Source organism: Chroicocephalus ridibundus, chromosome Z, assembly GCF_963924245.1.
Source record: "Chroicocephalus ridibundus chromosome Z, bChrRid1.1, whole genome shotgun sequence".
Classification (NCBI taxonomy): domain Eukaryota; kingdom Metazoa; phylum Chordata; class Aves; order Charadriiformes; family Laridae; genus Chroicocephalus; species Chroicocephalus ridibundus.
Window position 1 is genome coordinate 63,435,496 of NC_086316.1, and position 27,037 is coordinate 63,462,532.

Genomic DNA, 27,037 nt, shown 5'->3' on the forward strand with positions numbered 1-27,037 from the left:
AGAGCACCACTCTGGCTGAAAAACAATAAATGTGAACATGTTAATCTCTTTCTCTCTAACTAGTTCATCCTGTTCCAAACAATCCCACTGCTTCTTCAGTTTGGCAAAGCGTTTCATTGTATACTTAAGTCTAGACATCTGGACAGCGCCGGTGACTCTGAAAATTACTTGATTTCTCTGAAACCACTAACATAACTAAAGCTTAACCCAATGCTTAAGTTCTTTGCTAAATTGAGGGCTGAAGATGTATGTTTATTGAATAACATGATGAGATCAAAAGCCGTGTATTAGTAAACTAACCCCCAAAAAGCAGAAAAATAACCTGTGGAATTCTGCTGTACTTTATACATAAGATTTTAGTAGTTTTGAGAATCTTTTAAAACTAATAATCAAACTAAATCTTAAGTTGAGAATGAGCTATGTAGTAAAGTTGGGCGTCTGTCTACTTGGTGAATCAGAAAGTCAAAATGTAAATTGTTAGAATGGTACTATTTTGTCAGTTATTTAAAGTATTTTAACTTCTCTTATGACCTGTGTATTACTTGTTTACAAGATGGTAGATAATGTTGCTGGACAGTAAACAAAGTTATGTATCTGCCTCCTTTTTTGTATAAATCCTGGAAAAATTTGACAAGCTGCGATGTTAATTCTGTTCACATCCTACTTGTTCATTCTGTCTCTGTTTATTTTCTTAAGGATCCAGCTGTCCCTATTAGCTTTGTAGTAGGGTTGAATCAATAATTTATAAGGAGTTAATCATTGTTCACTGTACATAGATTTCTCAAGTAGATAATTAGAAATGTAGTGTACTTTTTATGATCAGTTATAGACACTTTTTTTTCCAAAAGCTTTTGGATCCTATTTAATACAGCACATAATTCAGCCTTTCACTAAGTTTCATGCTGCATTCATTCTTACAGTGAAGTAATTTACACTTTACATTCCAGCTTATGAAAGTAATTGCAAATTCTGCCTCGAGGATGTGGAAGCTATAAATGCCTTTGGGAACAATAGTACTATTTATGCTGCATATCTGTTCAAGGAATACACAGCAAATGTTTACCTTAACAAAGCAAAATAAGTGGAACATAGAGCAGATAAAAAGAAGATCAAAACCAGAGTAGATAAAAAGAAGAACTGAATATCTCAAACTTCAGAGAAACACTTAAAAAAACCCATGAAGATAATGGTGCAGGACCATCATCCTGTTAAAATACTCGTTCTTATCTGTTCTCAGCATGTAGGTTGTGATAATATTTTGGGGTCTGATGCTAAGGAAGATAGATGCCGTGTTTGTGGAGGAGATGGGAGTACGTGTGAAGCCATTGAAGGTTTCTTCAATGATTCATTGCCCAGAGGAGGTATGCACATATATGTCCATTCTATTGCACAATGTATTTAGATAACTCCTTAGCAAATAACAATGCTGCATTGATTTTCAGCATGGTGTTGCTGCTGGTCATTCACTTTGACTCCTTTTGTCTCGTTGTTTCCTTTTTCTGTATTAGTTTGGATTTATGTCAAATAGAACAAAATGTTTCATTACTGAATACTTAGTTCTCATGGACTTTAATGCACTGAAAAATAAGTGAGTGGGTTTTTTTTTTACTATTTAGTTATGGTGGTATAGTTAAGAGTAATGTTGTGTACGATTTTAATGTGTGTGGTAGAATCTAATGTTTAGTCATACATAAAATTTTAGAATAGAAGGAATCCGGGAATGTCTCCTAAGTTCATCTTATTAAGAACTCAGGGAATGTATATGGGCAATTAGTTTAAAGCTTAGCTCAAAAAAGACAATATTAATGTTGCAATCTTAGCGTTGTTATCAGTTTTGGGCTCCCAAATACAGGAAAACGATGGATACACTGGAGTGAGTTCAGTTCGGTGAGGGACCACTAAGATTATTGGGGCTTGGAGTGCTTGCCCCTCTGTGAGAAGAAGCTGAGAGAACTGGGCTTATTTAGCCTGGAGAAGAAGACGTTTGTGGGGACCTAGTATCAGCCTTCCAGTATCTACGAGGAGGTTGTGGAGAAGACAGAGCCAGGCTTTTCACAGTGGTGGGTACATGGTGGGAGAAGAGACAACGGCTATAAATTGAAACAAGGCAGGTGCTGACCAAACGAAAGAAAAACTTCTTCCCAAGGACAACACTCCAGCAGTGGATCAGGTTGTCCAGAAAGGCTGTACAGTTTCCATCTTTGGAGTTTTTCATGACCCACCAGGGTAAAGTGCTGAGTAACTTGGTCTGTTCTAGCTGACCCTGCTTGTAGCAGGAAGTTGGACTAAGTGACTGTCTGAGGTCCTCTCCAGCCTGAATTATTCTATGAACCAGGTTATTTTGTACGTTAATTACTTGTAATACACTGTTGAAAAGACTTTATTAGCACTTAAGGAAAGGAGTTCCTTGACTACATGGCAAGTTCTTGCAATCACTTTCAAATTTTTGTATGAAATATAAAGAGTTTTCCTTTATATCACATGAAAGAAAATGTATCTCATACTAATTTTTTCATAGTAAATAATTTATTAATGGTTAGTTTCATGAGTAATATAGATTTATTTGTTTATAGATTTATTTACAACAAATAAAATTTATCTTTTTCTTATAGGCTATATGGAAGTGATTCAAATTCCAAGAGGTTCTGTGCACATTGAAATAAGAGAAGTGGCAATGTCAAAGAACTACATTGGTAAGAGAAAGGTTTAAATAGCAGACTGTTATTAAGTCAGAGTTTATGTTGTGATTTGAAGGTATGTTTTCTGGTTTGGCCAAACCATGCACATAGTAGAAGCAGCAGAGGGAATTGTTAGCTGTCAATATTAAGCGATCTATTGTCCCACCCTGAGATAGTGTCTTCCATCTGGAAAGTCTTTGATCTTGGGGTATTATACTGTTTTAAAACACAATTTTATTCTTGGAATGATCATTCATTAACAGCCATAGTTACTGAAATTCTAACAATACTATCTCCTTAATTTAAGGCAATTTAATGTATTAATTCCATAGTGTTTCTGTGTTGCTCTTTTGTAGGGACTAGATGCCATTTTTGTTTTATAGGTAAGGAAAATGAAATTCAGAAAAACGAGGTGCTTAATTGAGATCATTCAGGAAGCTTGTTGTATTAAATTAAAATTCCCAGATTATTATTCCTTTCTTTAAAGACTGTGTTAAATTTGCTGTCTGTTTTTTTAATACTGATACTTACAAATCTGGCTCCATTGAACTCAGGACAACATACATTTCTGAAAGTCTCTGTACCCTGATTTACTTAGCAGTATGCAAGAATGCAAGAAACAGTAATGCAAGAACACTTATTTCTTAGACAAAAATAGATTAGAGACCTGAATAGTTGTACAGCAAATTTAACAGATTAACACAACCAAAAGCTATTGCCTGTTTAGGATGAACTGCAGCTGACGAGGCTACTTTTGTCAGTCTGTACTCCCGCCATGTAGATGATATATATAACTCTAACATGTTGGAAATGATTATGATGCCTCTGAGTAAGAAGGGCAGTTACCCCCCTAGGTACATTAATTCCTAAATTGATTATATTGATGGTAATGGTACCTTTTACTCTTGGATATCTGCTTTTCTTTCTGCCTGCCCCCACCCTTCTGTAATTCAGCAGATAATAAATCTCCCTGGATTCCGCAGGAATAATAATGCCACTACTTCAGCAGTAGAGTGCTTATTATTCTTCAGCATCACGCTCTCCTTGGTCCCTCCCCCATGTCAAAATACACCGCGGGTAAGGTCGCTCGTATATCCTATACTGACATTGCAAACAGAGGTAGTGGGAGAGAATCATACAACGCATCCTGTCATGGTCATTTTCTGCTAAGAACTGTTCCATGGACAGCTGAAAAGCAGGACAAAGAAGATAACTCCTAGCTATTACAGCTGAGTTTGTTACTCCTCTATTTTTTAAGCAGAGGAAAGTAATCTGCAAAAGCATTTAGATTGGCACCATCTATATAAAATGAATGAAAAATGTAAATTTTTTGGCTTAAATAAAAAATACAGACAACTTCATTGGTATTTAATCTGGCCACAGATCTAAAAATGTGAAGTGGTACATAAATACTTTTTTATGTGCTTGTCACAATTTCAAGGGGTTTCCTGAGTTTCAGGCTCTCCTCACTACCTTGCTTCGTGCCACAGAAACCCTGACTACACAAATGGGGGATTCCTCTCCTTCACTAGTTTCTTGTGTTTTCAAATTTCAAAGGTGCCATTATATCCTAGTGTAAGATAATCTTACAGAGTTGCAGAGCCATTTCGTTTTGTGCTGGGATGTTTTGTTCTGTAAGTGCGAACTAGATCACTATTTTAAGGTCACCATTTTTTGGGAAAGGAAGGCTTCTAATTTGTCTGCTCCCTTAAAAGAACGATACAATCACAATGGTAGTTGAAAATGCGTTTATTATGTTAAAATGCATACCTTAAAGGTATTGTTTTATGGATATTTCTTAAGTAGCAGTGTCAACTTCACAGCTCCTTCTCTGTCTTTAAGGAATTCCCTCTGTTGTTCCAGGACAGCTGTTTGTGTCGCCACACTGTGAACAAGATTAGAGAACTGATTCAGCTGAAAATAACTATTTACACATATTACTGTAGTTTGTTTTATGTGTGCTGCAGCCAAATACGTGACCACAACCTAAGAAATCAATTTCTCCATTTGGAAGTATACAAAAAAAAAAAGCTAAAAATAAAACCTTCTTTGTAGCTGTCACACTGGCTTTAAAGTTTCTTCTTTATTCCTTTCCATTAGCAGGCTTTCAAACTAACTTGCAACAAACATCCCACGGTCCCTTAAACTAAGGTCCAGTTCTTTTGCAAGCCATGGCCTCAACTTTAGGCTGCAGTTAGACATTTGGCCATTCAGTTATCTCAGTCAACACCTGTCCTTCCTTCCCCCTGTCTGGCTGATAATTTCTGCACCAATATCGCTCCTGTGTTGTGACAGCAAAAGCATGTTTCTGCAGCTGTATGAATAATTCAGTATTTTAAATTGATCTGACAAACAAATAACTCAGCAACTACAAAATTGCCTGTTTTCAGAGCTGCTGAAAAAATGTGTATTTAGTAATGCTGTTATCTTCCTTTAAACAGCTTGATCCAGGGTGACATCTTCCCTTGTATTCCTTGTATTCAACAGGGTGTTGTGTGCTAGTTTCCTGCATTCACAGGTTCTTATAAATGGTTTGATAAGGACATTAACTTGTTCCTTCTGTCTCATATGCTAATAGCATTATGCCACTGTGTCTCATTTTCATGTAATTGTGTTATTGGAATGCTGTTCACAACTGTGTGGCCTTCACCTATGTGTAACAGGATGTATAGAAATTTTGGATATGTGGAAATAGGACCACCAATGAGACAAAATACTGATGTTCAGCTGTAACGTAGTTATTTCATATACCAGTGTAAAATAGATAAATAGTGAAATACTGTTCCTTTCTTTTAGTACAGTATTGCTTGCAATTTGTCTTATTCTCCTATATTCACTTTTTTTACTATCTCCTTCTTGTACTATGAAACCTATATAGACAATAAGGAATCTGAATTACTTTGAGAATTCCACATAAGTGAATGTGTCAGGGCTAGTTTCTTCACTCAAAGTGCATGAGTGTTTCCAGAGTAAATCCAGGGAAGTCAATGGAATAAGGTTTATGCTATGGAAAGACATTTCTTTTCAGACGTTACGGTGCTGATGGAAATGGTTACTAATCCCTGCTGAATATGGCTATCACCAACAGAACATTACTGCCTCTCTGACTATCTCCTGCTCATATGAATGCTCTCTGATCTGTTTTAGAAGATTTGAGCATCATTGAGACGTTTTCTGTAACTGCTTAATGTAAACCATCTGTCCACACAGATGTAGTTGAGAATTAAACTTGATTGTAAGTTGTCTTACTCCTTATGATTGTGATGTGAGTTTGTTCCCTATCTAGTAAAGTCAGTTATTTGACTCAGTAAAAAGTGACATGGCTGTTTGATCATGTATGTCCAACCATCATTCTGCCGTTATGAACATGTTTTATTGAAAGTAAATATGAATGCTGAATAACTTGGTAATCTTCACATTACGTCAAGAAGTCAATATCAAATTAACAGAATATTCACCTTAAGATACAAAGTCTGTTTCATATTTAGAAACTTTAATCTAATATTATTGATAAAATATCAAATATAAATCCATGAGCAATACGTGCTTACCCAGTCTAGTTGGTGGTTAGTTAAGAAATTCATCTTTTGTCTACAGTACTTTTATGATTTAAGGTTGTAAATTAGGAATGAAAAAAATTCTTATCAGATTAAGTAACTAGTATTTGGGTTTGTAGTAGAAATATCTTGGATTTATGCTTTAAGAAGGAAAAAAAAAGTGGATAAAGGCAACAAAGCAAGAGCTGATTGGCACCATACATCAGACTCAGTGCTCCTTCTCTTTTTTTCCTCTGCACATTATGTGAGATATCTATCCCATGCCCCAACTTCTTAACCTAAAGATTAGGTTGATAATTGATTATACATTTGAGATCTACTTATATCTTACTTAGAATGGCATACATTGGATACTGGCTTGCTTTTAAAATTGAAGATATATTGCAAGTTGCATGAGGCATTCTGTTTTGTTCCATATAGCATCTGCATGTTGAAATCTGCGAAGTATACCTGCACATTGAAGATTATTGCAGAGGCAGTATTGTCAAACTACATTTGCAAACCGTGATATTTCGACCAGGGATAAATAAAAGGCTTTGTATTGCTTGAAAAAATAGTGATATTGAGATGAGGCTCACATACTTCAAACAGATTAGTAGGTTAATTTGCAGTGGCTTCTCCATTATAAATGCTGCTTCCAATTTTTAGGTGGCTTGTATTTTTTTTTAAGCTTTAAAATCTGAAGAGGATGACTACTATATTAATGGTGCCTGGACTATTGACTGGCCAAGAAAGTTTGATGTTGCTGGAACAGCTTTCCATTACAAGAGGCCAACAGATGAACCAGAGTCTTTGGAAGCACTAGGCCCTACTTCAGAAAATCTCATAGTTATGGTAAAGTTATAATTAATATATTTCTGAAATTCGAAATATGTATTTGTTTTCTGAGAAAAGACAAAGCTATGAATGAAATCAAAATACGTTGTGTTCTCAAACAGTATGCAGCTTGCCTAGCTGGGACTTTGCATTTGTGGTTTAACACAGCTTTCTTACCTTTCAAAACTGGCTGGCAAACATTGTGATGAAACAGGGATAAAGTCAGAAGAGCCCCAGGAAATCTCAGATAAAGTCAGAAGACGCCCCATCTCTGTTAAATGTGGTTCAGAATAATGGTAGTCAAAATTGTAAATGGGGCGTATATTGTATGTCTGCATACTGCTGATACATGGAAGTGTTGAGATACAGCATGACAGTTCCTGACAGTTCTGTAGATATTGGTGGTTCTAGGCCTGGCCTGAGTGTGAAGTAAACTCTTTCCACAGCGAGAGTATCATGATTTGACCTGTATGATTTGACAGTATGTTGCTGTGACATACATTGCTCTGAAGAGATTGTACAAAATATGAGAATTTAACAGAAGATGTGACCAGGATCCCGATACCCTGTTGCACTACCATGTTGAGGAGGAGTATGACGTTGCAGCCACCATTCTGTCAGCTGCCAGATTTGCAGTTCAAGGGTTGCTTGAACCAAAAGGGATATTTTTGTGTATAGAATGATTGTTGCCTGGATATTCACATTTTAGGCAGCATTTTCAAACACCTGAATCCTGTTTTTTTTCTGTTACAGGTGTGGACAAGCTAAAGAGTCCACACAGAATGAATTACACAATGATTATAGTCCTTTTCTCATTCAGTCAGTGCCACTGATTTTCTTACTAAAAGTTCTCTACTCTTCTGTCCAATGGAGATTGGCAGATATACCTCTGCAAAATATCACAGAAAGTAGAAGGGGATGAGAAGTAGCTCTGAGATGTGTCAGATTGCTGCATCTAACATGATACATGTTATTAGCAACAGATAGAAAAAGTAGAGTCAAAGGCTAGTGTTGAACAGGTGGTATATGGAAGAGCAGTTCAACAGTGAGGGCAGACAAAAACTCACAGTGATTGTTGCACTTCTGTCTGTATTACCTGCAGTGATACAGCTGCAGTGAGAGTTTTAATATTCCTCTAAAGGAATTGCAGGTGTAATTCTACCAAGCTGTTGGATGTTGCCTTAGGGGAAGACAATGACCTCAGCAACAGTCTGTTGCTGTTACTATTATTACTATTATAGTCACAAGAAGTGCAAACAAGGGCAGAACTAGCTTCATAGCTGCTGTACAGGCAGCTCCTCACAAGGTTTCAGTGGAGACTGCTGCGCGTTTGCACAGTAAGGTCTTTAGCCAGCTTTGACCTCACATAATTATTCAGCTGTCAAGTTAATTTCCATTAAGACATTGATTTTATGAAAACTGGCTTTTTACAACAATTATGTCAAGACTAAAGAACTGACAGAAATTACCAAGTTGTGTTAAGGGGGAAAAAGAAACAAAGCTCACCTTAGACAATACTTTTCTTTTGTATATGTTTTAAAAGTTAGTCCAGGTTCTTTTGGGAATACCTAAAAGAACTGCTATGCCTTCCTATATTACTTTTTTCCCTTCCACAGGACATGACATATACCTAGATTAAATGTCACTGTAGTTGCCCTCTGCTTGCCTGTTTTAATGGTATAACCAGTTGTTTTCAACTACAGATTCTGCTACAGGAACAAAATTTGGGTATAAGGTATAAATTCAATGTTCCCATCTCTCGCACTGGCAGTGGAGACAATGAAGTTGGCTTTGCATGGAATCACCTGCCTTGGTCAGAATGTTCTGCTACTTGTGCTGGAGGTAAGACACCGGGCAGTGAAGCTACAGGGTAAACTGATTTGCAGGATACACTTCACTATATAATTATCTAGGTAACTAATTGAAAACATTTCTTTCAGACATGCCTTAAACCTTAATTTAGTGAAAGAACATTTATTTTTTCACAATGGATTTTGTTGTTTTCAAGTACATGTAATATATTCAGATGTTTTTGTTAAGTACAGTGTATCTGGGCACAGTGTGTCTCACTCTGCTGATTCTTCTTCTGAGATTCTCGTGAAGCTGGTATGTTTGCTTTTCACAGGAGCTTTCTTGATAGAGGACATCAGAAGTTTTAAATAAGGAGATTAAAAACCAAAAGGCAAATAAAGGGATGTGTCTTTTTGTGTTTGTAGGTATGTTTCGAATAATCCTAGTCATCCTTCCTGTGTTCCAGCCACCAAAGTTTAGGATGCATACTGGCAGCTCCTCTGTAGCAGGTGATAACACCTGGATTATACTTCCCAGCCCATAGCAGTATCTGAGAATTGTTGCCCTTTGGCAGCAGTTGGGGATCATCATGGGTGCCTTTTGCCCACAATTTACTATATTCCTAATCCTCCCTCTAGTGGCCACCAATGCAATTCTTTACCTCTGGCTGGGAGAGCAGGACAGTTGGCTTCCTTCAAAGCCAACACCATTGCTGCTGCAAGGACTGATGAGTAGAAGTGCTGTGTGAACAGTATCTTTCTTCTCTCTGGAGACTGAATGCATCATCTCCCCAGCATACCTCAGTTTCACAAGACAGGGGTGAGTCCTTTAAATCCACCAAAGAATTTCAGTTTTCTGCTGCACTGTGCACTGCCCATAGCAAGAGGAAGACACCATATTTTTTTAAAGAACTCTTGGACCACATATTTGCCCTTTTCTTTCTTTTCTTGGCTACTGGAGGTATTCATGTTTAGCACCATCTTGACTCATTGGTCTGCTGGAACCTGCGGCGGCTGTTAGTTGTTTGCTGTTTGACTACAACTGCTTAGCCATATGTAAGACACACAGGACAGCATAAATTCTCTTCTGTGCTGCTGAATAGACAAAGTCTTGAAACAAAGTAGAGAAAGGTGCTAACTTTATCCAAAAATTTTATTATTCATTTGTTGGATTCCTGGGTGGCAGATTGCTTTTTTTGCTATTAATGTGCTAATGGTGAGCCTGGTAGGAAAAGGAACATTTAAGAGAAGAAGTATGAAGAGAGAAAGTGCCTAGCTCAAAGCAAAAGACAGTTCCGTGTATCATAACCTTACAAGTACTGAAAAATCGTATTTTGATGATGGCAGTGAGTTAATGATCATTTTGAAGTCATGGGAAAAATCCTACTGATTTAGGTAGACAAGATTTTAGCCATGGATCTTCTGTCATGCAGGTCATTGTATTTCACAGATTCAACAATATAAAATGGAAAAAATCATTGGCTCTGAAGAGATAGGCACTTGTCCAGATTAAAACATTTTAACTTCATTAATTAATTTTAAGAGAAGATTTGCAAATCCCTGAAAACTGCATACACCTATTCATTTGAAATTTTTCGGTGGGGAGCAAGATTTTCATTAGTGTGTTACGGTGGCTAAACCAGGCACTTTTCTCTCCTTTCTTTCAGCTTAGTATGAGGGTATACTATGGTAACTTATTTTCAGTAAGCTCAGGGAATAAATATTTCATTGTAGCTATAATGCATGTTAAAAACTGTATCTGCTTTCTCCATGAGTACCTGATATTCCCCCCAGTTTATGAAACACCTTTCGCCATAAGCCAAAAGAAGGCACAGTCCTAAAAATGAGCTGAATCAGCGAAAAAGAGACACCAAGGTTGTAGACACAGAGACCGTAACTGGAAAAATTGGCTAATATCACAGAATCATGGAATGGTTTGGATTGGAAGGAACCTTAAAGATCATGTAGTTCCAAGCCCCTGCCATGGGCAGAGACACCTTCCGCTAGACCAGATTACTCAAAGCCCTGTCCAGCCCGGCCTTAACACTTCCAAGGATGGGGCATCCACAGCTTCCCTGGGCAACCTGTTCCAGTGTCTCACCACCCTCACAGTGAAGAACTTCTTCCTATTATCTAACTGAAATCTAGCCCTCATCGTAATGCTATGAGCATTACCCCTCATCGTAACACTATACTGCCTGATAAAGAGTCCCTCTCCATCTTTCCTGTAGGCCCCCTTTAAGTACTGGAAGGCCACTACAGGGTCTTCTTGGAGCCTTCTCTTCTCCAGGCTGAACAACCCCAACTTTCTCAGGCGGTCTTCATAGGAGAGGTGCTCCACCCTCTGATTGTCTTTGTGGCCCTCCCCTGGACCTGCTTAAACAGGTCCATGTCTTTCCTGATCTGAGGGCCCCAGAGCTGGACACGATAACTCCAGGTGGGGTCTCACCAGAGCAGAGTGGAGGGGCAGAATCACCTCCCTCGACCTGCCGGCCGCGCTTCTTTTGATGTGGGCCAGGATGCAGTTGGCTTTCTGGGCTGCAAGTGCATATTGCCAACTCATGTTGAGCTTCTCATCAACCAATACTCCCAAGTCCTTCTCCTCAGGGCTGCTCTCAATCCATTCTCTGCCCAAGCTGTATTTGTGCTTGGGATTGCCATGACCCAGTTGCAAGACCTTACACTTGGCCTTGTTGAACCTCCTGAGGTTCACATGGGCCCACCTCTCAAGCCTGTCCAGGCCCCTCTGGATGGTGTTGCGTCCCTCAAGCATGTTGACCATGCCACACAGCTTGGTGTCATCTGCAGACTTGCTGACGGTGCACTCAAATCCAAGTACCCACCCCTGAGGGTCGTCACTGGTCTCCACTTGGACATCGAGCTGTTGACCACAGCTCTTTGAGTGTGACCATCCAGCCAATTCCTTATCCACCAAGTGGTCCATCTGTCATGAAGATGTCTCTCCAATTTGGAGACAACAATGTCGTGTGGTATCAAATGCTTTACACAAGTCCAGGTAGATGTTCTCAGTTGCTCTTCCTTTATCCACCAACACTGTACACTATAACCCCATTGTAGAAGGCCACCAAATTTGCCAGGCATGATTTCCCCTTAGTGAAGCCATGTTGGCTGTCACCAGTCACCTCATTATTTTCCATGTGCCTTAGCATAGTTTCCTGGAGGATCTGCTCCATGAACTTGCCAAGCACAGAGGGGAGACTGACTGGCCTGTAGTTGCCGCAGGTCTTGCTTTTTTCCCTTTTTGAAAATGGGGGCTATGTTTCCGCTTTTCCAGTCAGTGGTAACTTCACTGGACTGCCATGACTTTTTAAATATGATGGATAGTGGCGTAGCGACTTCATCTGTCAATTCTCTCAGGACCCATGGATGCATCTCATTAGGTTCCTTGGACTTGTGTACCTTCTGGTTCCTCAGCTGGTCTTGAACTTGATCATCTCCTACAGTGGGCTGTTCTTTCTTCTCCCAGTGCCTGCCTTTGCCTTCTGCAACTTGGGCAGTGTGACTAGAGCACTTGCTGGTGAAGAGTGAAGCAAAAAAGTCATTGAGTACTTCAGCCTTGTCCATGTTCCGGGTGACCAGGTCTCCCGTTTCCTTCTGGAGAGGGCCCACATTTTCCCTGGTCTTCCTTTTGTCACTAACATGCGTATATAAGCTTTTCTTGTTGCTCTTGATGTCCCTGGCCAGATTTATTTCTATCAGGGCTTTAGCTTTGCTAACCTGATTCCTGGCTGCTTGGATGATTTCTGTGTATTCCTCGCAGGCTACGTGTCCTTCCTTCCATCCTCTGTTGGCTCCTTTTTTTCTGTTAGAGATTGTCCAGGAGCTCCTTGTTCATTCACGCAGGCCTTCTGGTGTTTTTGTTTGACTTCCTCTTTGTTGGGATTCATTGCTCCTGAGCTCAAAGGAGGTGATCCTTGAATATTAACCAGCTTTGTTGGGACCCTCTTTCCTGCAGGGCTTTATCCTGTGGTACTTTGCCAAGGAGGTCCCTCAAGACAAGGCAAGGTCTGCTCTGGTGGAGTCCAGGGTAGGGAGCTTGCTGTGCACCCTCCTCGCTGCCCTAAGGATCTTGAACTCCACCATCTCATGGTCACTGCAGCCAAGGCTGCCCTTGAGCATGACATTCCCCACCAGCCCCTCCTTGTTGGTGAGAACAAGGTCCAGCATAGCACCTGTCCTCATTAGCTCCTCAGTCACATGGAGAAGGAAGTTGTCATTGACATATCCCAGGAACCTCCTGGGTTGCCTATGCCCTGCTGTGTTACTGTTGTTACGTAAATTTGAAGTGTTGAGAAAACTTAGAAATGAAACCACTGTATGGCTTTGTTTGTTTCTATAGGATTCATTATGAAGTCCATTATTGAAGTTCTGTTTGCTTTAATTCTGTCTTTAGAAAAGACATTTTGCTCTACATCAAAGGACAACAAAATATTAAAAAGTTAAACAATTTTTCGCTGAAAGTAAAAGAAGGACAATAAGCATGTATGTGGAATATTAGTGTGGAAATAGTTTTTTATTTTTGAGGTTAAAAAAATTATATAGTGGCTTTGGGACAGACTGTGAACCAGTTAAAGGCATCAACATTTTCCTGCCTCTTAGTGTAGTTGGTGTAGCTCACCTGTGGTGTATAGACTGATCAAGGTTTGGTCTTGTGATATTCCATCTTGATCCAGGAAAGCTCTGGATGACGTAGAGCCAGATATACTTTTCTATCAAGGCATAGGCTTTATATCAAAGCTGTAGGTAAATCTAAATTCTAATCAATATACTTATATTATAAGACATTTCAATGTCTTTTTGTCTAGGTATATGTAACACTTAAAAAGTTGTCTTAATATCACATTTGCAAGGAAATGACAGAATTAAGAATGACTATGAGAGGTTAAATTGTTTTCTGTAGTTGTGGCTGTTCTGTGAAACAGGGACCAGTTGAGCAGGGACCATTCTCAAACTGTGTCACAGGCTAGCTCAAGTCCACTGCACACTATAGTTCTCTCTAAATTAAACTGACCGTATCTGCATTACATACCATTTGACCTAGTCTGTGACTCTTAAAACATAGTTATTCCTTGATGTATGTTTTTTAATTCAAAGAATGTAAAAAATAAAAAGTGATATCTGCATTACAGACCACCAAAGTGATGTTTCTGTATTGTGAACTTGTGGATATGTGTTGAATGTCATGAAGTAGAGCACAAAGGCTACAGCAGCATTTTGGCAGTGCAAAGTTTAAATAGTTTGGGAGTATCGTATATTGCAGAAGTGTCCAATCTTTCTGCAGTGTCTTCATAATAGTGTTTTGAGAGCAATCCACTGCATTCAGCTGTTCCTAGAGCTGCTTGTAGGCCTTGTCTTGGAGAAGGATAACTAGAGCATTCAGGAGCCAAGGAGCAAGCGAAAAGCAAGCTAGGAGCAACCTACAATCTCTGATTAGATGGTAACGTGCTGTCTTTTCCACAAGACTTCTATATTATGTTCATTTCTGCTGTTCAGATGAGTCATATCTGAACAGTAAAAGTGCTTTTACTTTTCAAACAGGACCTGTGTTCTAGGACCTGTCTCAATTTTGCAGAATGGGAAGAACATGGTAAATGAAATGGTAGGAAGGAGGGAGGAGGAGGCTGTCCTGCTTATGACAGTTCAATGCGGTGCCAGAACTCTGGATTCCATTCCTGCCTCCCTTGTGTTGTTCTCATGTGAAACTGAGCAACTTGAAGCATACGTTACAGTCTTACTTGCTAATTATCAGTTCATCATTATATGAGTACCTCTCTGGAATGTATGACCTCTGAGGCATGCAATGAATTTCATCATTGCATGGACTGTGTGTAAAGCAAAGTATTCTGAAAACTCAGCCAGTCACCTGAAATCAATGGACTCTTGCCAGAGCAGACATTTTACTGTCTCTCCTCTTGTATTCTTCATAGAGTGTTCTAGGAGATAAATTAAAGTTTGTGAGACAAACCATTACATGTTTAGGTTGCCTCTGAAAAGCAGAATGAAGTTAGTTTTTCTTTCATGAGAGATTGTAAACTGTGTATTTAGTAGTGGCATTCATGTTAAAGGAGAAAATAACAAAATATTCCATAGTTTCTCAACAGTGAGCATTATGTTCTGTACAGTGAACCACGTGAACCAAACAGGAGTCAAGTCTCTAAATTCTGAGGTTTATTTTGTTATTTTCTTAAGTTTTTCTAAAAATAGGTTCTTCACATTTACTAGGTAGTTAAAAAGGCTTGCCTGGTAACAGCCAACTCTTTTATTTTCCTGGATTCATCTACTCATATGTAGGATGAGAATATAATTTAATTTATTTTTGGCTTATTATTATTTCTGGCTTGAAAATCCAGAATTGCAGCTTTTATTTTTGTACACTAGTATTTTCTATATTGAAAAACTTCTCTTTAAAGCACAAATTTATAGTATCTGAGCTAGTTCTTCCTCTCCGGGAACTTTATGTAAAACTGAGCTACATGTATTCTCCATATAAATTCCCTTTTTTACTGAAAGTTCACTGGTAACTGTTCTACTCTGAGTCAGGAGTTTTCAAAAGGAAAGTTTGTTACTATCTCATATAGGTCTTTTTTGCTGGTAGCAAACTTGAACAAGACTGCAGGAAAACAATGCCAGAGAATACCAGAATGTGCAATGCAAGTTTATCTATACGAGAAAAGTGGGAGAGGAGAGAACACAGGGAATTCAGAAGGGAGGGATGGATGGATGAACAGTTCAGTGGAGTGCAGAAAAAATTGATGACAACAACAGAAGATTTTCTTTAAGGACCTGATTACTTTATTATGTAATGACTAGAGTATGTAGAAATAGGAAATAAAACAAGAAAATGAGAGCTGGAAAGAGAAGAAGTGGTAAAATAGGAGAGAGTGATATATATCACTTATAGATCACAGAATTGTAGTTTATTTACTCTCATGCCTTTCTTTCCTTGTATGTTATCTTGTAGCTTTCCAAGGGCAAGTGTATGACTTTGTCCAAATCTGTACGTATTCTTAATAAGGAAGTGAACTGCTGGTGGTATTGTTTAAAAAAATCCAACAAAAAAAATCATTCTGTTTGTTTTTGTATACATATAAAACTAAACTCCAATAAATGTATAATCTGCTTTTTAAAATTTCTTCCATGCTTAATAAATTCTGACAGTAAATGGCAACAAATGACATTCATTATCTGGAAAGTACCAAGTATCCTAAGCATTGGTTTTGATTTCATTCATTCATTCTGTTAGAGTTCATCTCCAGATGAGTTAAATGTCTTTGATATTCACATTTTTTTATGAAGCAGTCGGTCAGCATACTACTATAGGTAAATTGATTGCCATCCAGTTTTCTTTGTTGCTCATCACTCTTGTATAGTGGTGCCTACTATGTTTTTCTTTCATGCCCTCAGATGAATTATGAAACTGTCTTTAGACAAATAAAACATACTTGTCCTCATCGAGAAAAATGTAAGTTTGGCTCTATGATGAACATCTTGTGATCTGATGAGTGAGCTCAGAAAGTATGTCTGGGTTAACCAGCATGCACCAGTTTTAGTGATGTAGGATTCACTGTGTATTGGTACTGGCATCTTTATAATTAACTGTTGCAATCGCAAACCACAGGTTTTGGGATTGCTTTTTAAAAATAGATATAGCATTTACATGCCTGCAATTTTAATTTAAGAATAAAATGTGCTCCATGTAATTTAAAATTTGGCTGCTGAAAGTCATGCAGACTATTTGTGAATTGAAATCTGCAAAACATCTCAGTTCTCTGGAGATTATGGTCACTAAACCACTGGAGTTTTGTTTTCTATTAGAATTGCATTGACCAGTCATGAGGACATTTTATGTCTTTTATTATAAACTATAAATCTGTAGATTTGAAAGCAGAGTGTTTCTGTCTAACTGCTTGTAATTATTCCCTCAAGAATTTAAATGAACTTGTTTAGCTATGCTTTTTAGATTATTTTAAGAGAGGCCATATACTCAGGGAAGAGTTGATAATTTAAAAAGATTTAGTTTCAAGGCCCACAGGGCTTAACCAAGTTGTAGCTGTTGCCTGGGTAAAAACTCACTTCTAGCTTTTTCCATTTCTTTTTCTTGCCTTAAAGTTAGAACGTGAATTTTGTTTCTGAGATTTTATTTCAAATAACACTGAATTACAGAGCAGTGGTGTAAAGTTTACATACTGTATGGCAACATGCTGCAGAATGTTTTAAAACTGGGTTGTCCTGGTATGGATTAAAGATTCTTCAATGTGTGAGTGAATAGTGGTGAATACCATCTTACGATGATACGCTACCTGACCAACGTTCAATAAATAACATGTCTGACTTAAATATTTTTGAAAACTGAGCACAGTGATACTTTGTGTTCGTAGTTCTTCAGTATACCTTCTTATTACATAGCTCCTCACAAATTAATTTACTGAGGCTGCCAATTTTTAGCCAAAGCCTTGAAGGAAATGTGTCTGATGCCTGTAGGAAATTCAGTGAAAACACAACAATGATATCTATGCTACCCCATAAATATATTTGCAAGAATGGTATGCATCATTAAACATTCAACCTAATTTATCAGCCACCAAGAGAAGTAAGGCAGCTTGTGATAGAAAAGGTAAATGATTACTCGTCAGTCAGAGCTGAACATAAATTCTATATCACTTAACAGCACCACGTTACTAGCATTGCTATTTGGCTAGACCTTTTAAATATTATTTCTCATCGTACTGAAATTTTAGTAGAAAGTTGCAAAAGAAATACTCCTACTCAGGTTGTCAGATCTGATTTTAATTATTCTCATCTGTTGGCAGTGTTTGCATAGATTATAGAATTTAAAGTGAATCATCTTGTCACAGCTTCTCAGATATTTAGATCTTCCACTTATTTGTCAAGAACCAAAGGAAGAGATTACAAAAGAGAGCTTAATCTGGTAAACATTTTTGTCTCTTTCATGCTGCAATTGATAGGTCTTTTCTCTACTAAAATAGTACCAAAGGAATAGAGAACTGAAGAAAATCATCTCTCACTCTGTGCCTGTGTATATAGGTAGAAAAAAATATACGGCATTGAACTACTAACTGATTTGAAATTTTGAAGAAAAGTATAAAGATCTAGAAATAAGTGACAAATGGGGCAAAGCGTAACATGGTAGGTCATGCTTGACTAGACAGATATATTTTAGTATATAACTAATTTTCTAGACCAAGGAAATGTGGTGGATTCATTGTTCTGGACTTTCTTAAGGCTTTTGTTGTCACCTACATCTAAAAAAGAATTAGAGAAGATTAGTAGACAAGAGGCATGCTTAAAATGTGAATTACTGGGCCAAAAGGCAGTGAGCTTAGTGGGCTTCTTAAAGACCTCTCACACAACTCATAAGGCTTTAGTTTTTCTTGTTCTTATGGCAGTAAAAAATATAGAAACCTCTGATGAGATTTGCTGACAGTGCAGTGCGAGGAGACATATGGGGAAGACTGGGATATGTTGCAGTACAGTTTAGGATGTATTTATTTAAAAGTATTAATGACACTGGATAAGGCACTACTAAGATCCGTCTGGAGTACTGGGCACCATTCGTATTGTGGCTGTCATAAATTCAGGTGTGAGCAGATGCATAGAAGGTTTGTGAGGTTGACCAAAGGAATGGCATCTCTAAGAACACAGAGACTGCAAGAGTTTACTTGCTTAATGCAATAAAGTTTAAAAAAATTAAATTGGTAATTAATACATCTAGTAGAATGGAAATTGGAATTTTTATGGTAGTCACAGGTGCAAAGTTCAGAGGAGAAAAATGGACCTGGCCTTAAAGTGGAGCTTGCTTGGTTTATGAAAGGGGTTACATAGAGTGGTTCCCAGCAACAGAACCATGTTGCTTCTAGTTGTATGTTCCAAGTTCCTCTATTCCAAGGTTATTTAATTGCCTTTACAGTGCAAGATTTCATTGAATTTCAGCTTTATATCATCTCATGTAATTGAAATGTTAAATGCTGAGAATGCTATAAATGGAACATCTTTATGTGAAGCTCTAAAATCTTTGGTACCTGATGGACAAAAATCTGAAAGACTGTGTATGTGTGTTAACGCAGTCAACCAACATCTGCGGAGGCATGTACTTCAGGCCCTTGAGGGTTCCCCATGCTAATGATTTGAGTTGTTTCTTAGTTACAACTGGACCTAACTACCTAGCAAAATGATTTTTTTCTAACAAGTAAAGCACATAAACTTAAGATTTAAAATTTAAGATTAAAAGTGGAGGTTGAATACTGTTCAAAAATGGTATTTTATTTATAGCTTGTTCATGTAGATTTGAGTATGTATGATACACTTGGAAAACAGTCTGGCAGCCTTCTGTGCCGCTTAGTGGTATCTGCTGTTGTCTAATGTGGCATCAAGAGCAAATGGAAGAAGCTGATTGGTTTACCTGGCTCACCCCTAAGACGTATGTTTCATATTAATCAGTATCTGTTTCATAAATAAAGCTTACTTTAAAATTATTGTGATGTTTATGGATAACCTGAGATATCAGATGCGTAAAATTATATACAACCTGATTTAAAGTGCCGACTTTGTGAAGGTTATGTGTAGCTGTAATCAAAAAGGAGATATCGCAGCAGCAAAGCTCTGGACTCTGGATTTAGGTACTGCAGTGGAGTGAAGACTCCTGCATTAGACATCTTTGGTCTCAAGATAGGTAATGATTTTTGAGGTGAGGTGAGGAGGCGGGTGATTTTGAGGCCGATACAAAGTTCTCAACTGCTTAACAGGCATCCTGTAAGAAACGGTATGTCGAGTGATGAATTTAACTCCTCTCCTGCTTGTCAAAAACATGAACATTAGAGTTGAGGACACATAGATACATTTTTATGTTCTTAGGATCCAGACTGCTGGATTTTCCTGAGAGTATTTGAATTAACAAGGCTCTATTTTTATGTGAGGCATAATACCCATATTTTGCAGGGTGCCGTGACAGTTATGTGTTAAAGAGCAATTCCCTATTGCAGAGTGAAGAGTTTTCAGCTGGGAGTACATTTCCAGAAGAGTACTCTTAACTGTGTGTCATAGAAAGTTGAGGAGTGTAAGAGGGTAGGGAAAGGGAAGATTTTTTTATAAGAATTCTGTGCCACAGCGCAGCCAGGGATGCAAGATTCATGGGGCCCATGGCTAGAAGACAAGAACGGGATTTAATCTGTAATGAGAAAATAACACATTCGTCTAGCACAGACAGAGATGGATTTTCATCCTTGCTCTCAAGATGGTTTAGGCAGTTTACATCAGTCTGTAATTGAATAAAAACTAGAAATAATCTACAAACTAGAAATCACACTAGCTAAATTAACCACTTAGCTAAATTAACCACTAAGTCACAGAAGTTACAGTGTGCTCATGGGAATGAGGAATCCCCTCAGGGTGAGAAGGGGTCATACCTACTCCTTCATCTGCAGCCCCATGGGGGTGCATGCCATCCTCAAGACTCATGAAAAAGAAGGTTACCATTTTCGCCATGTCCTTTGCACATAACATCATGAAGACATTTCACATGCCTCTGTGTGTAGAGTGTGAGACCTCTGTTCATAGCCAGGCAGGATGTTTTGTGGGCGAAACTTCAGGCATCTCAAGGCTAGGCTTGGCTCACTGTTGGAATTAAATACGTGAATTCTGTAGAGGTCACATTTTAGGAACCAAAGTAGGAGATTTGATTCTTGTTCATAATGAAAAACAAACGAAGCAATTGCAAGGTAAGTTGTTGAGCTTGTTTAAAATGAGCAAAAGGATTACAAATATTTGGTGAAAGAAATCTCATGTTTTTATCGGGATGTTTAGTGTCTGAAAAACATATTTATATAATTAATTTTATTACTGCACATCTACCTCCTATAAAAAGCTTGTCTTAAAATGAAGAGAGGGCTGTAAAGTAAAGTTGGCAGATATTTGAAGCCAAGATGTTTTAATCCCTATTTAATTGCATGCATTTCACGTTTTGGAAAAACTTAAATAGTTGCTTCTGTTTTTAAGAAGGGTGCAGGACTTTTTGCAAATTTTATCATACAAATAGTCCTGTTATTTAAGTATTTTGATTACTCATGTTCAATAAAGAGTGCATATAAATTGTAGATCCACAGTCTTTATGCTAGCAAAGATCATACAGCTTGTTCTGTATGAGGAAGAGAGGAAAGAAAAGAGAGGAAGAGACCACGTGTACTACTCTTTACAACAATTCTCTGAGCTGCACTGTTGTCATATCAATGGTTCTTTAATGTCTTTCTTTAGATCTTGTTTTTTAAAAATCAGAAAATCTGATTAATATGTTACCTTATAACGTTGCCTTGGCAGTGATATGTTGTGTTTTGGGAATAGTAATCAATTCTAAACCGCCCCGTTGATGGTTAACAGTGAAAGAGGAGCTGGGAGTGCCAGACAAAATGAGCGTTCACAAACTGTGTATCTTTCAGAATGAATAATACTTCTATTATTTTAATGAAGAAAATGTTTATAGGATGACATGCATAAAAATGCAACACTGTTTCCCAGTATTGCTGGTTTATTTTAAACCAGAGCACATAAACAATAATTCTGCATTGAAGTGTGACCACATTCTATTTGGTGATGTTTTCTTTGGAAATGTGTCTTTTACTAGGAGAGGAGGGTAGACAGAAAATGGATTTTATGCAATATACAAATAAAAACAATCTGTTAGTAAATCTATAAATATATTCCCTTTGTTTTAGAAAACAACAGCAATTTAAAATCCTCTCTGAGTAGGGTGGCCTAAAATTGAAGGAAAATGAAAGATTTATTGTGGTCGGGGGCATTCAGTCAATTGGGGTTCACACCCCTGTAGCATTCAGCCACTTCAGAAGTGATATGGTAGGATTAATAATCAATAGGTGAAGTACACTTTTACCCAACAAGTAGAAGAGCAAGAATGATTAATTAATGGTGTTTCGTTTCATCCCAAGGTGTGCAGAAACAAGAGGTGGTGTGTAAAAGGCTGGATGACAACTCCATTGTACAAAACAATTACTGTGACCCTGACAGTAAGCCTCCAGAAAACCAAAGAGCCTGCAACACTGAGCCTTGCCCACCTGAGTAAGTTATTAATTACTAAGATGGACATGTGTTTTGTATAGATAGAAGAATTGTTCAGCCTGGAGAGGAGAAGGCTTCGGGGAGCCCTTGTAGCAGCCTTCCAGTACCTAAAGGGGGCCTACAGGAAGGATGGGGAGGGACTCGTTATCAGGAGTGGTGTGATAGGATGAGGGGTGATGGTTTTAAACTGAAAGACAGGAGATTTACATCAGAAGTTACGAAGAAATTCACTGTGAGGGTGGTGAGACACTGGAACAGGTAGCCCAGAGAAGCTGTGGATGCCCCATCCCTGGAAGTGTTCAAGGCCAGGCTGGATGGGGCTTTGAGCAACCTGGTTTAGCAGAAGGTGTCCCTACCCATGGCAGGGGGGTTGGAACTAGGTGATCTTTAAGGTCCCTTCCAACCCAAACCATTCTATGATTCTATAAGAGTCTTTGTAATCTATAATAAATCCTACTGACCAAATGTGTATAAAATTCTGATCTAGTATTAGGGTCCTGTCTATCAGACAGGATATTTGGTTTTGGTTTTTGGTTATCGTTTCTTGTTCCTCTCAGATCGGTTGTGAAAAATACATACTTTGACCTAGAGGAGGCCTGATTTGACTGAGGAACAATGGTGTTTAAACTACACAAAGCAGCTCAGACATTGTAAGTAAAAAAGGTACTAGCAAAGTGGTTGCTTAGGGTGTAAGTGTCAGATGTGGTGAATAGTGCTCAGAGTAGAACTGGGGACCATTCTTAAGGTAACAATGACAGAAGAATCTTGAGGTGAGACTAACTTTGCCATAAATATTTATATTACATACTAAATGTTTGCCATATTTTTATTATATTAAAATTTGTGTTGAAGTGTTCACATGAGAAATGGCAAACATAGAACTTGCATATTAGATGAAACCATTTACTGATAATAGTTTTGTAAAACAACTTTCTCTCCAGGATACTCAGTGTTGTAGGTAATGCTGTGTGCCTTTAAGATTAGGTGCCCACTTGGTTATATCTGTTGAGTTTTATTTTTAAAGGTAGCCGTATGCTATATATTGAAAAGATAACTAAAAACACAGCAACTCATTTGTTCAAAAATGAAATTTGGCAAGGACATGGAGCATAGTTTATTCTCACTACAAAAGCTGTTTAGGAACAGTTGTGATATTTTGCACTAGAAAATAATTTCAGCATATGCACAACAGCTCCTTCTTATGTTTTGAGACAAATAAAACTTGTGGGAAAAATGGGAGAGATAAAATAGTTTATTGATTCACAAGCTCTGGTTAGTTTAAGTTTGGTGATAATCTGTAGCTATATTCTAATTGGGCGTGAAAATCATTAATGCTGATTAAATGTAGATATTGCACAATAAAGAAATATTGTGGTCTCTATTAAAAGTCTCTTAGAAGCTGGTAAAATTCTAGGATGAAGGACACTGGGTGGAATGAGACAAGACTGTAATGCATTAAAATCCCAACAGTTCTTCATAAAGCCAGTTTCTTCCTAGAGTATCGGCTGCTTCCCTGGTGTGGTGACTGGATGCAGGATGGCAGATCAATGGCTTCTGCACGTGTCATGTACCATATTCATTTGACATGAACAGAAGTGAAGCCATTGCACTGCTCTCACCTTGTGTGTGTTTGAATGTGAACGTGCTGTCCCACAAACAGACCTGAAGTAGGTCTAAACTGTTCTCCCCACGGTCTGTATGTAAATATATGTTTACCCTGCAAGGATATGCGCTTGAGTTCTGTTTGGATAACACTGTTTAGCATGGCTATAAGTGCACTAACTAAACTGTCACAACACGTACCTGAGAGCAGAACTTGGGAAGTAGTCATGTTTGGTCAATTCCTTTTTACCAAATACAACCCTGTCGCTTCCTTTGTGTGGTTTAACTATTAACAAATTACCATTTTAAAAAATAACGTTACATAGTTATTTGAAACTAGTTATTTTTATTTTTTGCAATGACATTATTTAAAAAACAAAAACAAGAAAAAAACCCCAACCCACAAAGCGGGACACTTCTGGATTTTCCATCTGGTACAGCAGGGACAATTGATGAACATAGTGAAACTCAAGTCATCAGGATTCAGAGAGTGGGTAGTGTGTATTAATCATCATCTGCTTGAATATGTCGAGCAGTTCAGCCCACGTCTGCCTCCATCCTGATGTTCTCCACAGGGTGAATACAAAGTGCCAAACTCCTAAGGAAGGGTTCTTGATTCCTGATCCTGTAGGTAGTCAAGAAGGCGTCTGTTCAAATAACAGATAGTTACCCAAAGAAGTCTTTGGGCTGGAAGATTTATCACCCAGTAAGACTTCCTCTTTACATAGAGTGGCCAAATATTTCCTTTTTTAGTTAACACAGTTCCGCTTTCCTTGTGTATACCAAAAGTTATGAAAATGTTACTCTTTCTAACTGAATGCCAGTTACATTACACTTGACGTCCCTGAGTAGCAGCAATAGTCACAATATTTTGTTTGTTATTACAATAAGTAACTCCTAAAGTTCCAGATCTTAAGAAATGATACAGGTAACCCTCATGGTTCAATGAATTATTACGGTGTTGCCATACAGTATAAACATAAAAGGTACCAGAAAATGCATTTGAGCAAGTCATAGTACCAACTAAAAATTAACACTTCAGCCTCTCCAAAGCTCTGAAGAGCATCTGATTCTCCCTGCTGTGGCAAAAGTGTAAGTTTGGTGGTGAAGATTCACAAATTCTTTCTCATCTTCTGGGAAATTAATGGCAGAACATATTTGTTTTCATCTCTGCATCGACCTACGTTCATATTAGAATATATTACAGATTCTGTAACACAAGACAGGATAGCAGCACATTTTTTTTGACAGAGGCTTCAGAAAATAACAAATCTTACGAGGCAGCTCTAAGCATACCTCCAGGAACATGCACAGTGACTGACATGCCTGGCATTTTTGGCATGTTGTCAACATGTAATAGCATACTAGACTTCACCTTCATCCTTTGCATGTATGATTCAGGCAAGGGTATCTAATCAACATATAAAATATTGAAGACCAAATTTCCTTGACTGGAGATATTTTCAGTGAACTGAGCTGCATTAACCATGAAACAGTAGCGAAAAAAAATAAAAATTACAGCCAGGTTAGCAGCTGCTTTAATGTCTGGAGCAACACAAAGTAATCTAAATATACTGTACAACTCCTGACTTTTACTATGTACACTCAAACACTCAGAAGTTCCCTCTAGCAGCTATCACTCAGTGCTTTAAATTTTTTAAATATTTGATGAAGATTTTTTTATGTGATAAATTCATGTTTTACTAGTGTTTGCTTTACTTAGACTAATAAATAAGAATATTTTGCATTCAGTATGGCCTTTTTTAAAAACATTTTGAAATCATAGAATCATAGAATCACCTAGGTTGGAAGGGACCTTTCAGATCATCGAGTCCAACCATCAACCTAACTCTGTCAAAAACCATCACTAAACCATATCTCTAAGCACGACATCTACCTGTCTTTTGAATACCTCCAGGGATGGTGCCTCAGCCACTTCCCTGGGCAGCCTGTTCCAGTGTTTCATAATCAGATGACAGTTAACTCAGAAAGCCCAATTTTGAGATCAAATTATTTTATTGTAATGATACTAGAGAGGTGACTATTTTGGCTTTTAAATTGTGCTGTAACCTACAGCAGTGGTTCCCAAATGTTTCTGGTTGCAAGCCACTTTCAGAGAAATAATTGCAAGCAAGTCCAGTATAGATCTACTTAAATAGCTGCAGTTTTGTCAGGCTCAACACTCCTTTCTAACAACTATAGCCTAAGCTGGGAATTGCTGCTCTAGAAATATACGAAGTATTAGTATTATTGGAAGATATGATTGCAGTGAGGCATAAATTAAAAAGTTCAGTAAAGATCCACAATTTTCTACTTTGTTTCTACTGTGAATACTTGTATTGTTAAGAATGATTTAGGTTTAGTAATTTAAACTGTTTGGATTCTGGAATTGTGCTATCATCTACTGTGTTCCTGTGAAATGCATTAACTGGGTCTCCTAACTTTTTCTATCCAGATGGTTTATAGGAGATTGGTCAGAATGCAGTAAGACCTGTGATGGTGGAATGCGTTCAAGAACAGTTCTCTGTATCAGAAAGATTGGACCTTCCGAGGAGGAGACACTGGACAATACCAACTGTTTAACACATCGGCCTATTGAAAAAGAGCCCTGTAACAATCAGTCCTGTCCCCCACAGTGGGTAGCTTTGGACTGGTCAGAAGTAAGGAAATTTTGCTGTGTTAGCTCATTGGTAATAGTGGAGACAAGAGCTCTGACCACTGAACTTTTTGTATCGCAGCTTGCTAAGTAAAGGATTAATGAGAAATTCAAAATCTCATAGATTTAGCATTGAAGCAGTTTTTTCATTTTGCTTTCCTTCTGTGTTGTCAGTTCTGTTGTTTTGTCAAATGATTATGACCTGGTTTTATTAATCACAGTAGAAAAATAATAAAATACAAAATAGAATAGTAAAGTAGTAAAAAAACCCCTATAATAGCCATTTGGTACGAGATAATTGTCTTAAAGAAAAAAGCAATTTCCATTTCCATTGTTTTTTGAACAGGCAAATACGTGCATAGTAGAAACAGTAGCAGAAGCCAGAATAAACTGCGTTTTTTTATTATTTTTCTGAAGTAACCATGCTGATGTACTGCATCACCTTTCTTAGCAACATGCCTCAAGAGGCAGACCTGAAAGTTGGTATTCTCTTTATTAAAGAAAGAACACTTTCATTGAGTACAGTGATATCTGCTACAGTATAAGCCAAGCTTATACTATACCTGATTCAAGTATTAAATTTGCAGTGTGAGCCAGCGCAGCTGAAAGGAAAAGCAAATACATTTCAATGGGACTGCATCACGTGCAGATCAGAGTGCAAAAATATCTGTATACTTTTCTAGATCCTTACTGTCACGGACTTTCATCTCACCTGACTTTTTATCTCAACTGCCTTTGGAGTACTTACAAGTTAGGATTTCCTGAGTTTCCCTGTCTGTGTCTTTGATGTCAAATGCAGTGTATCATATAATTGCTTTCATAAATGGGTTA

At 37.9% G+C, this 27,037-nt stretch overlaps 1 protein-coding gene across 2 annotated transcripts in view; it reads left to right on the plus strand.

Annotated features, from left to right (window-relative positions):
• The window catches only part of ADAMTS6 (ADAM metallopeptidase with thrombospondin type 1 motif 6), a 154,266-nt gene that overhangs the window by 112,431 nt on the left and 14,798 nt on the right, over positions 1-27,037 (plus strand). For both annotated transcript variants that reach the window (XM_063320899.1, XM_063320898.1), the window contains 6 exons: positions 1,238-1,361; positions 2,613-2,693; positions 6,906-7,069; positions 8,755-8,893; positions 21,819-21,948; positions 26,006-26,210. In XM_063320899.1, coding sequence (XP_063176969.1) covers positions 1,238-1,361; positions 2,613-2,693; positions 6,906-7,069; positions 8,755-8,893; positions 21,819-21,948; positions 26,006-26,210 — 843 coding nt within the window. The remainder of the gene's footprint in view (positions 1-1,237; positions 1,362-2,612; positions 2,694-6,905; positions 7,070-8,754; positions 8,894-21,818; positions 21,949-26,005; positions 26,211-27,037) is intronic.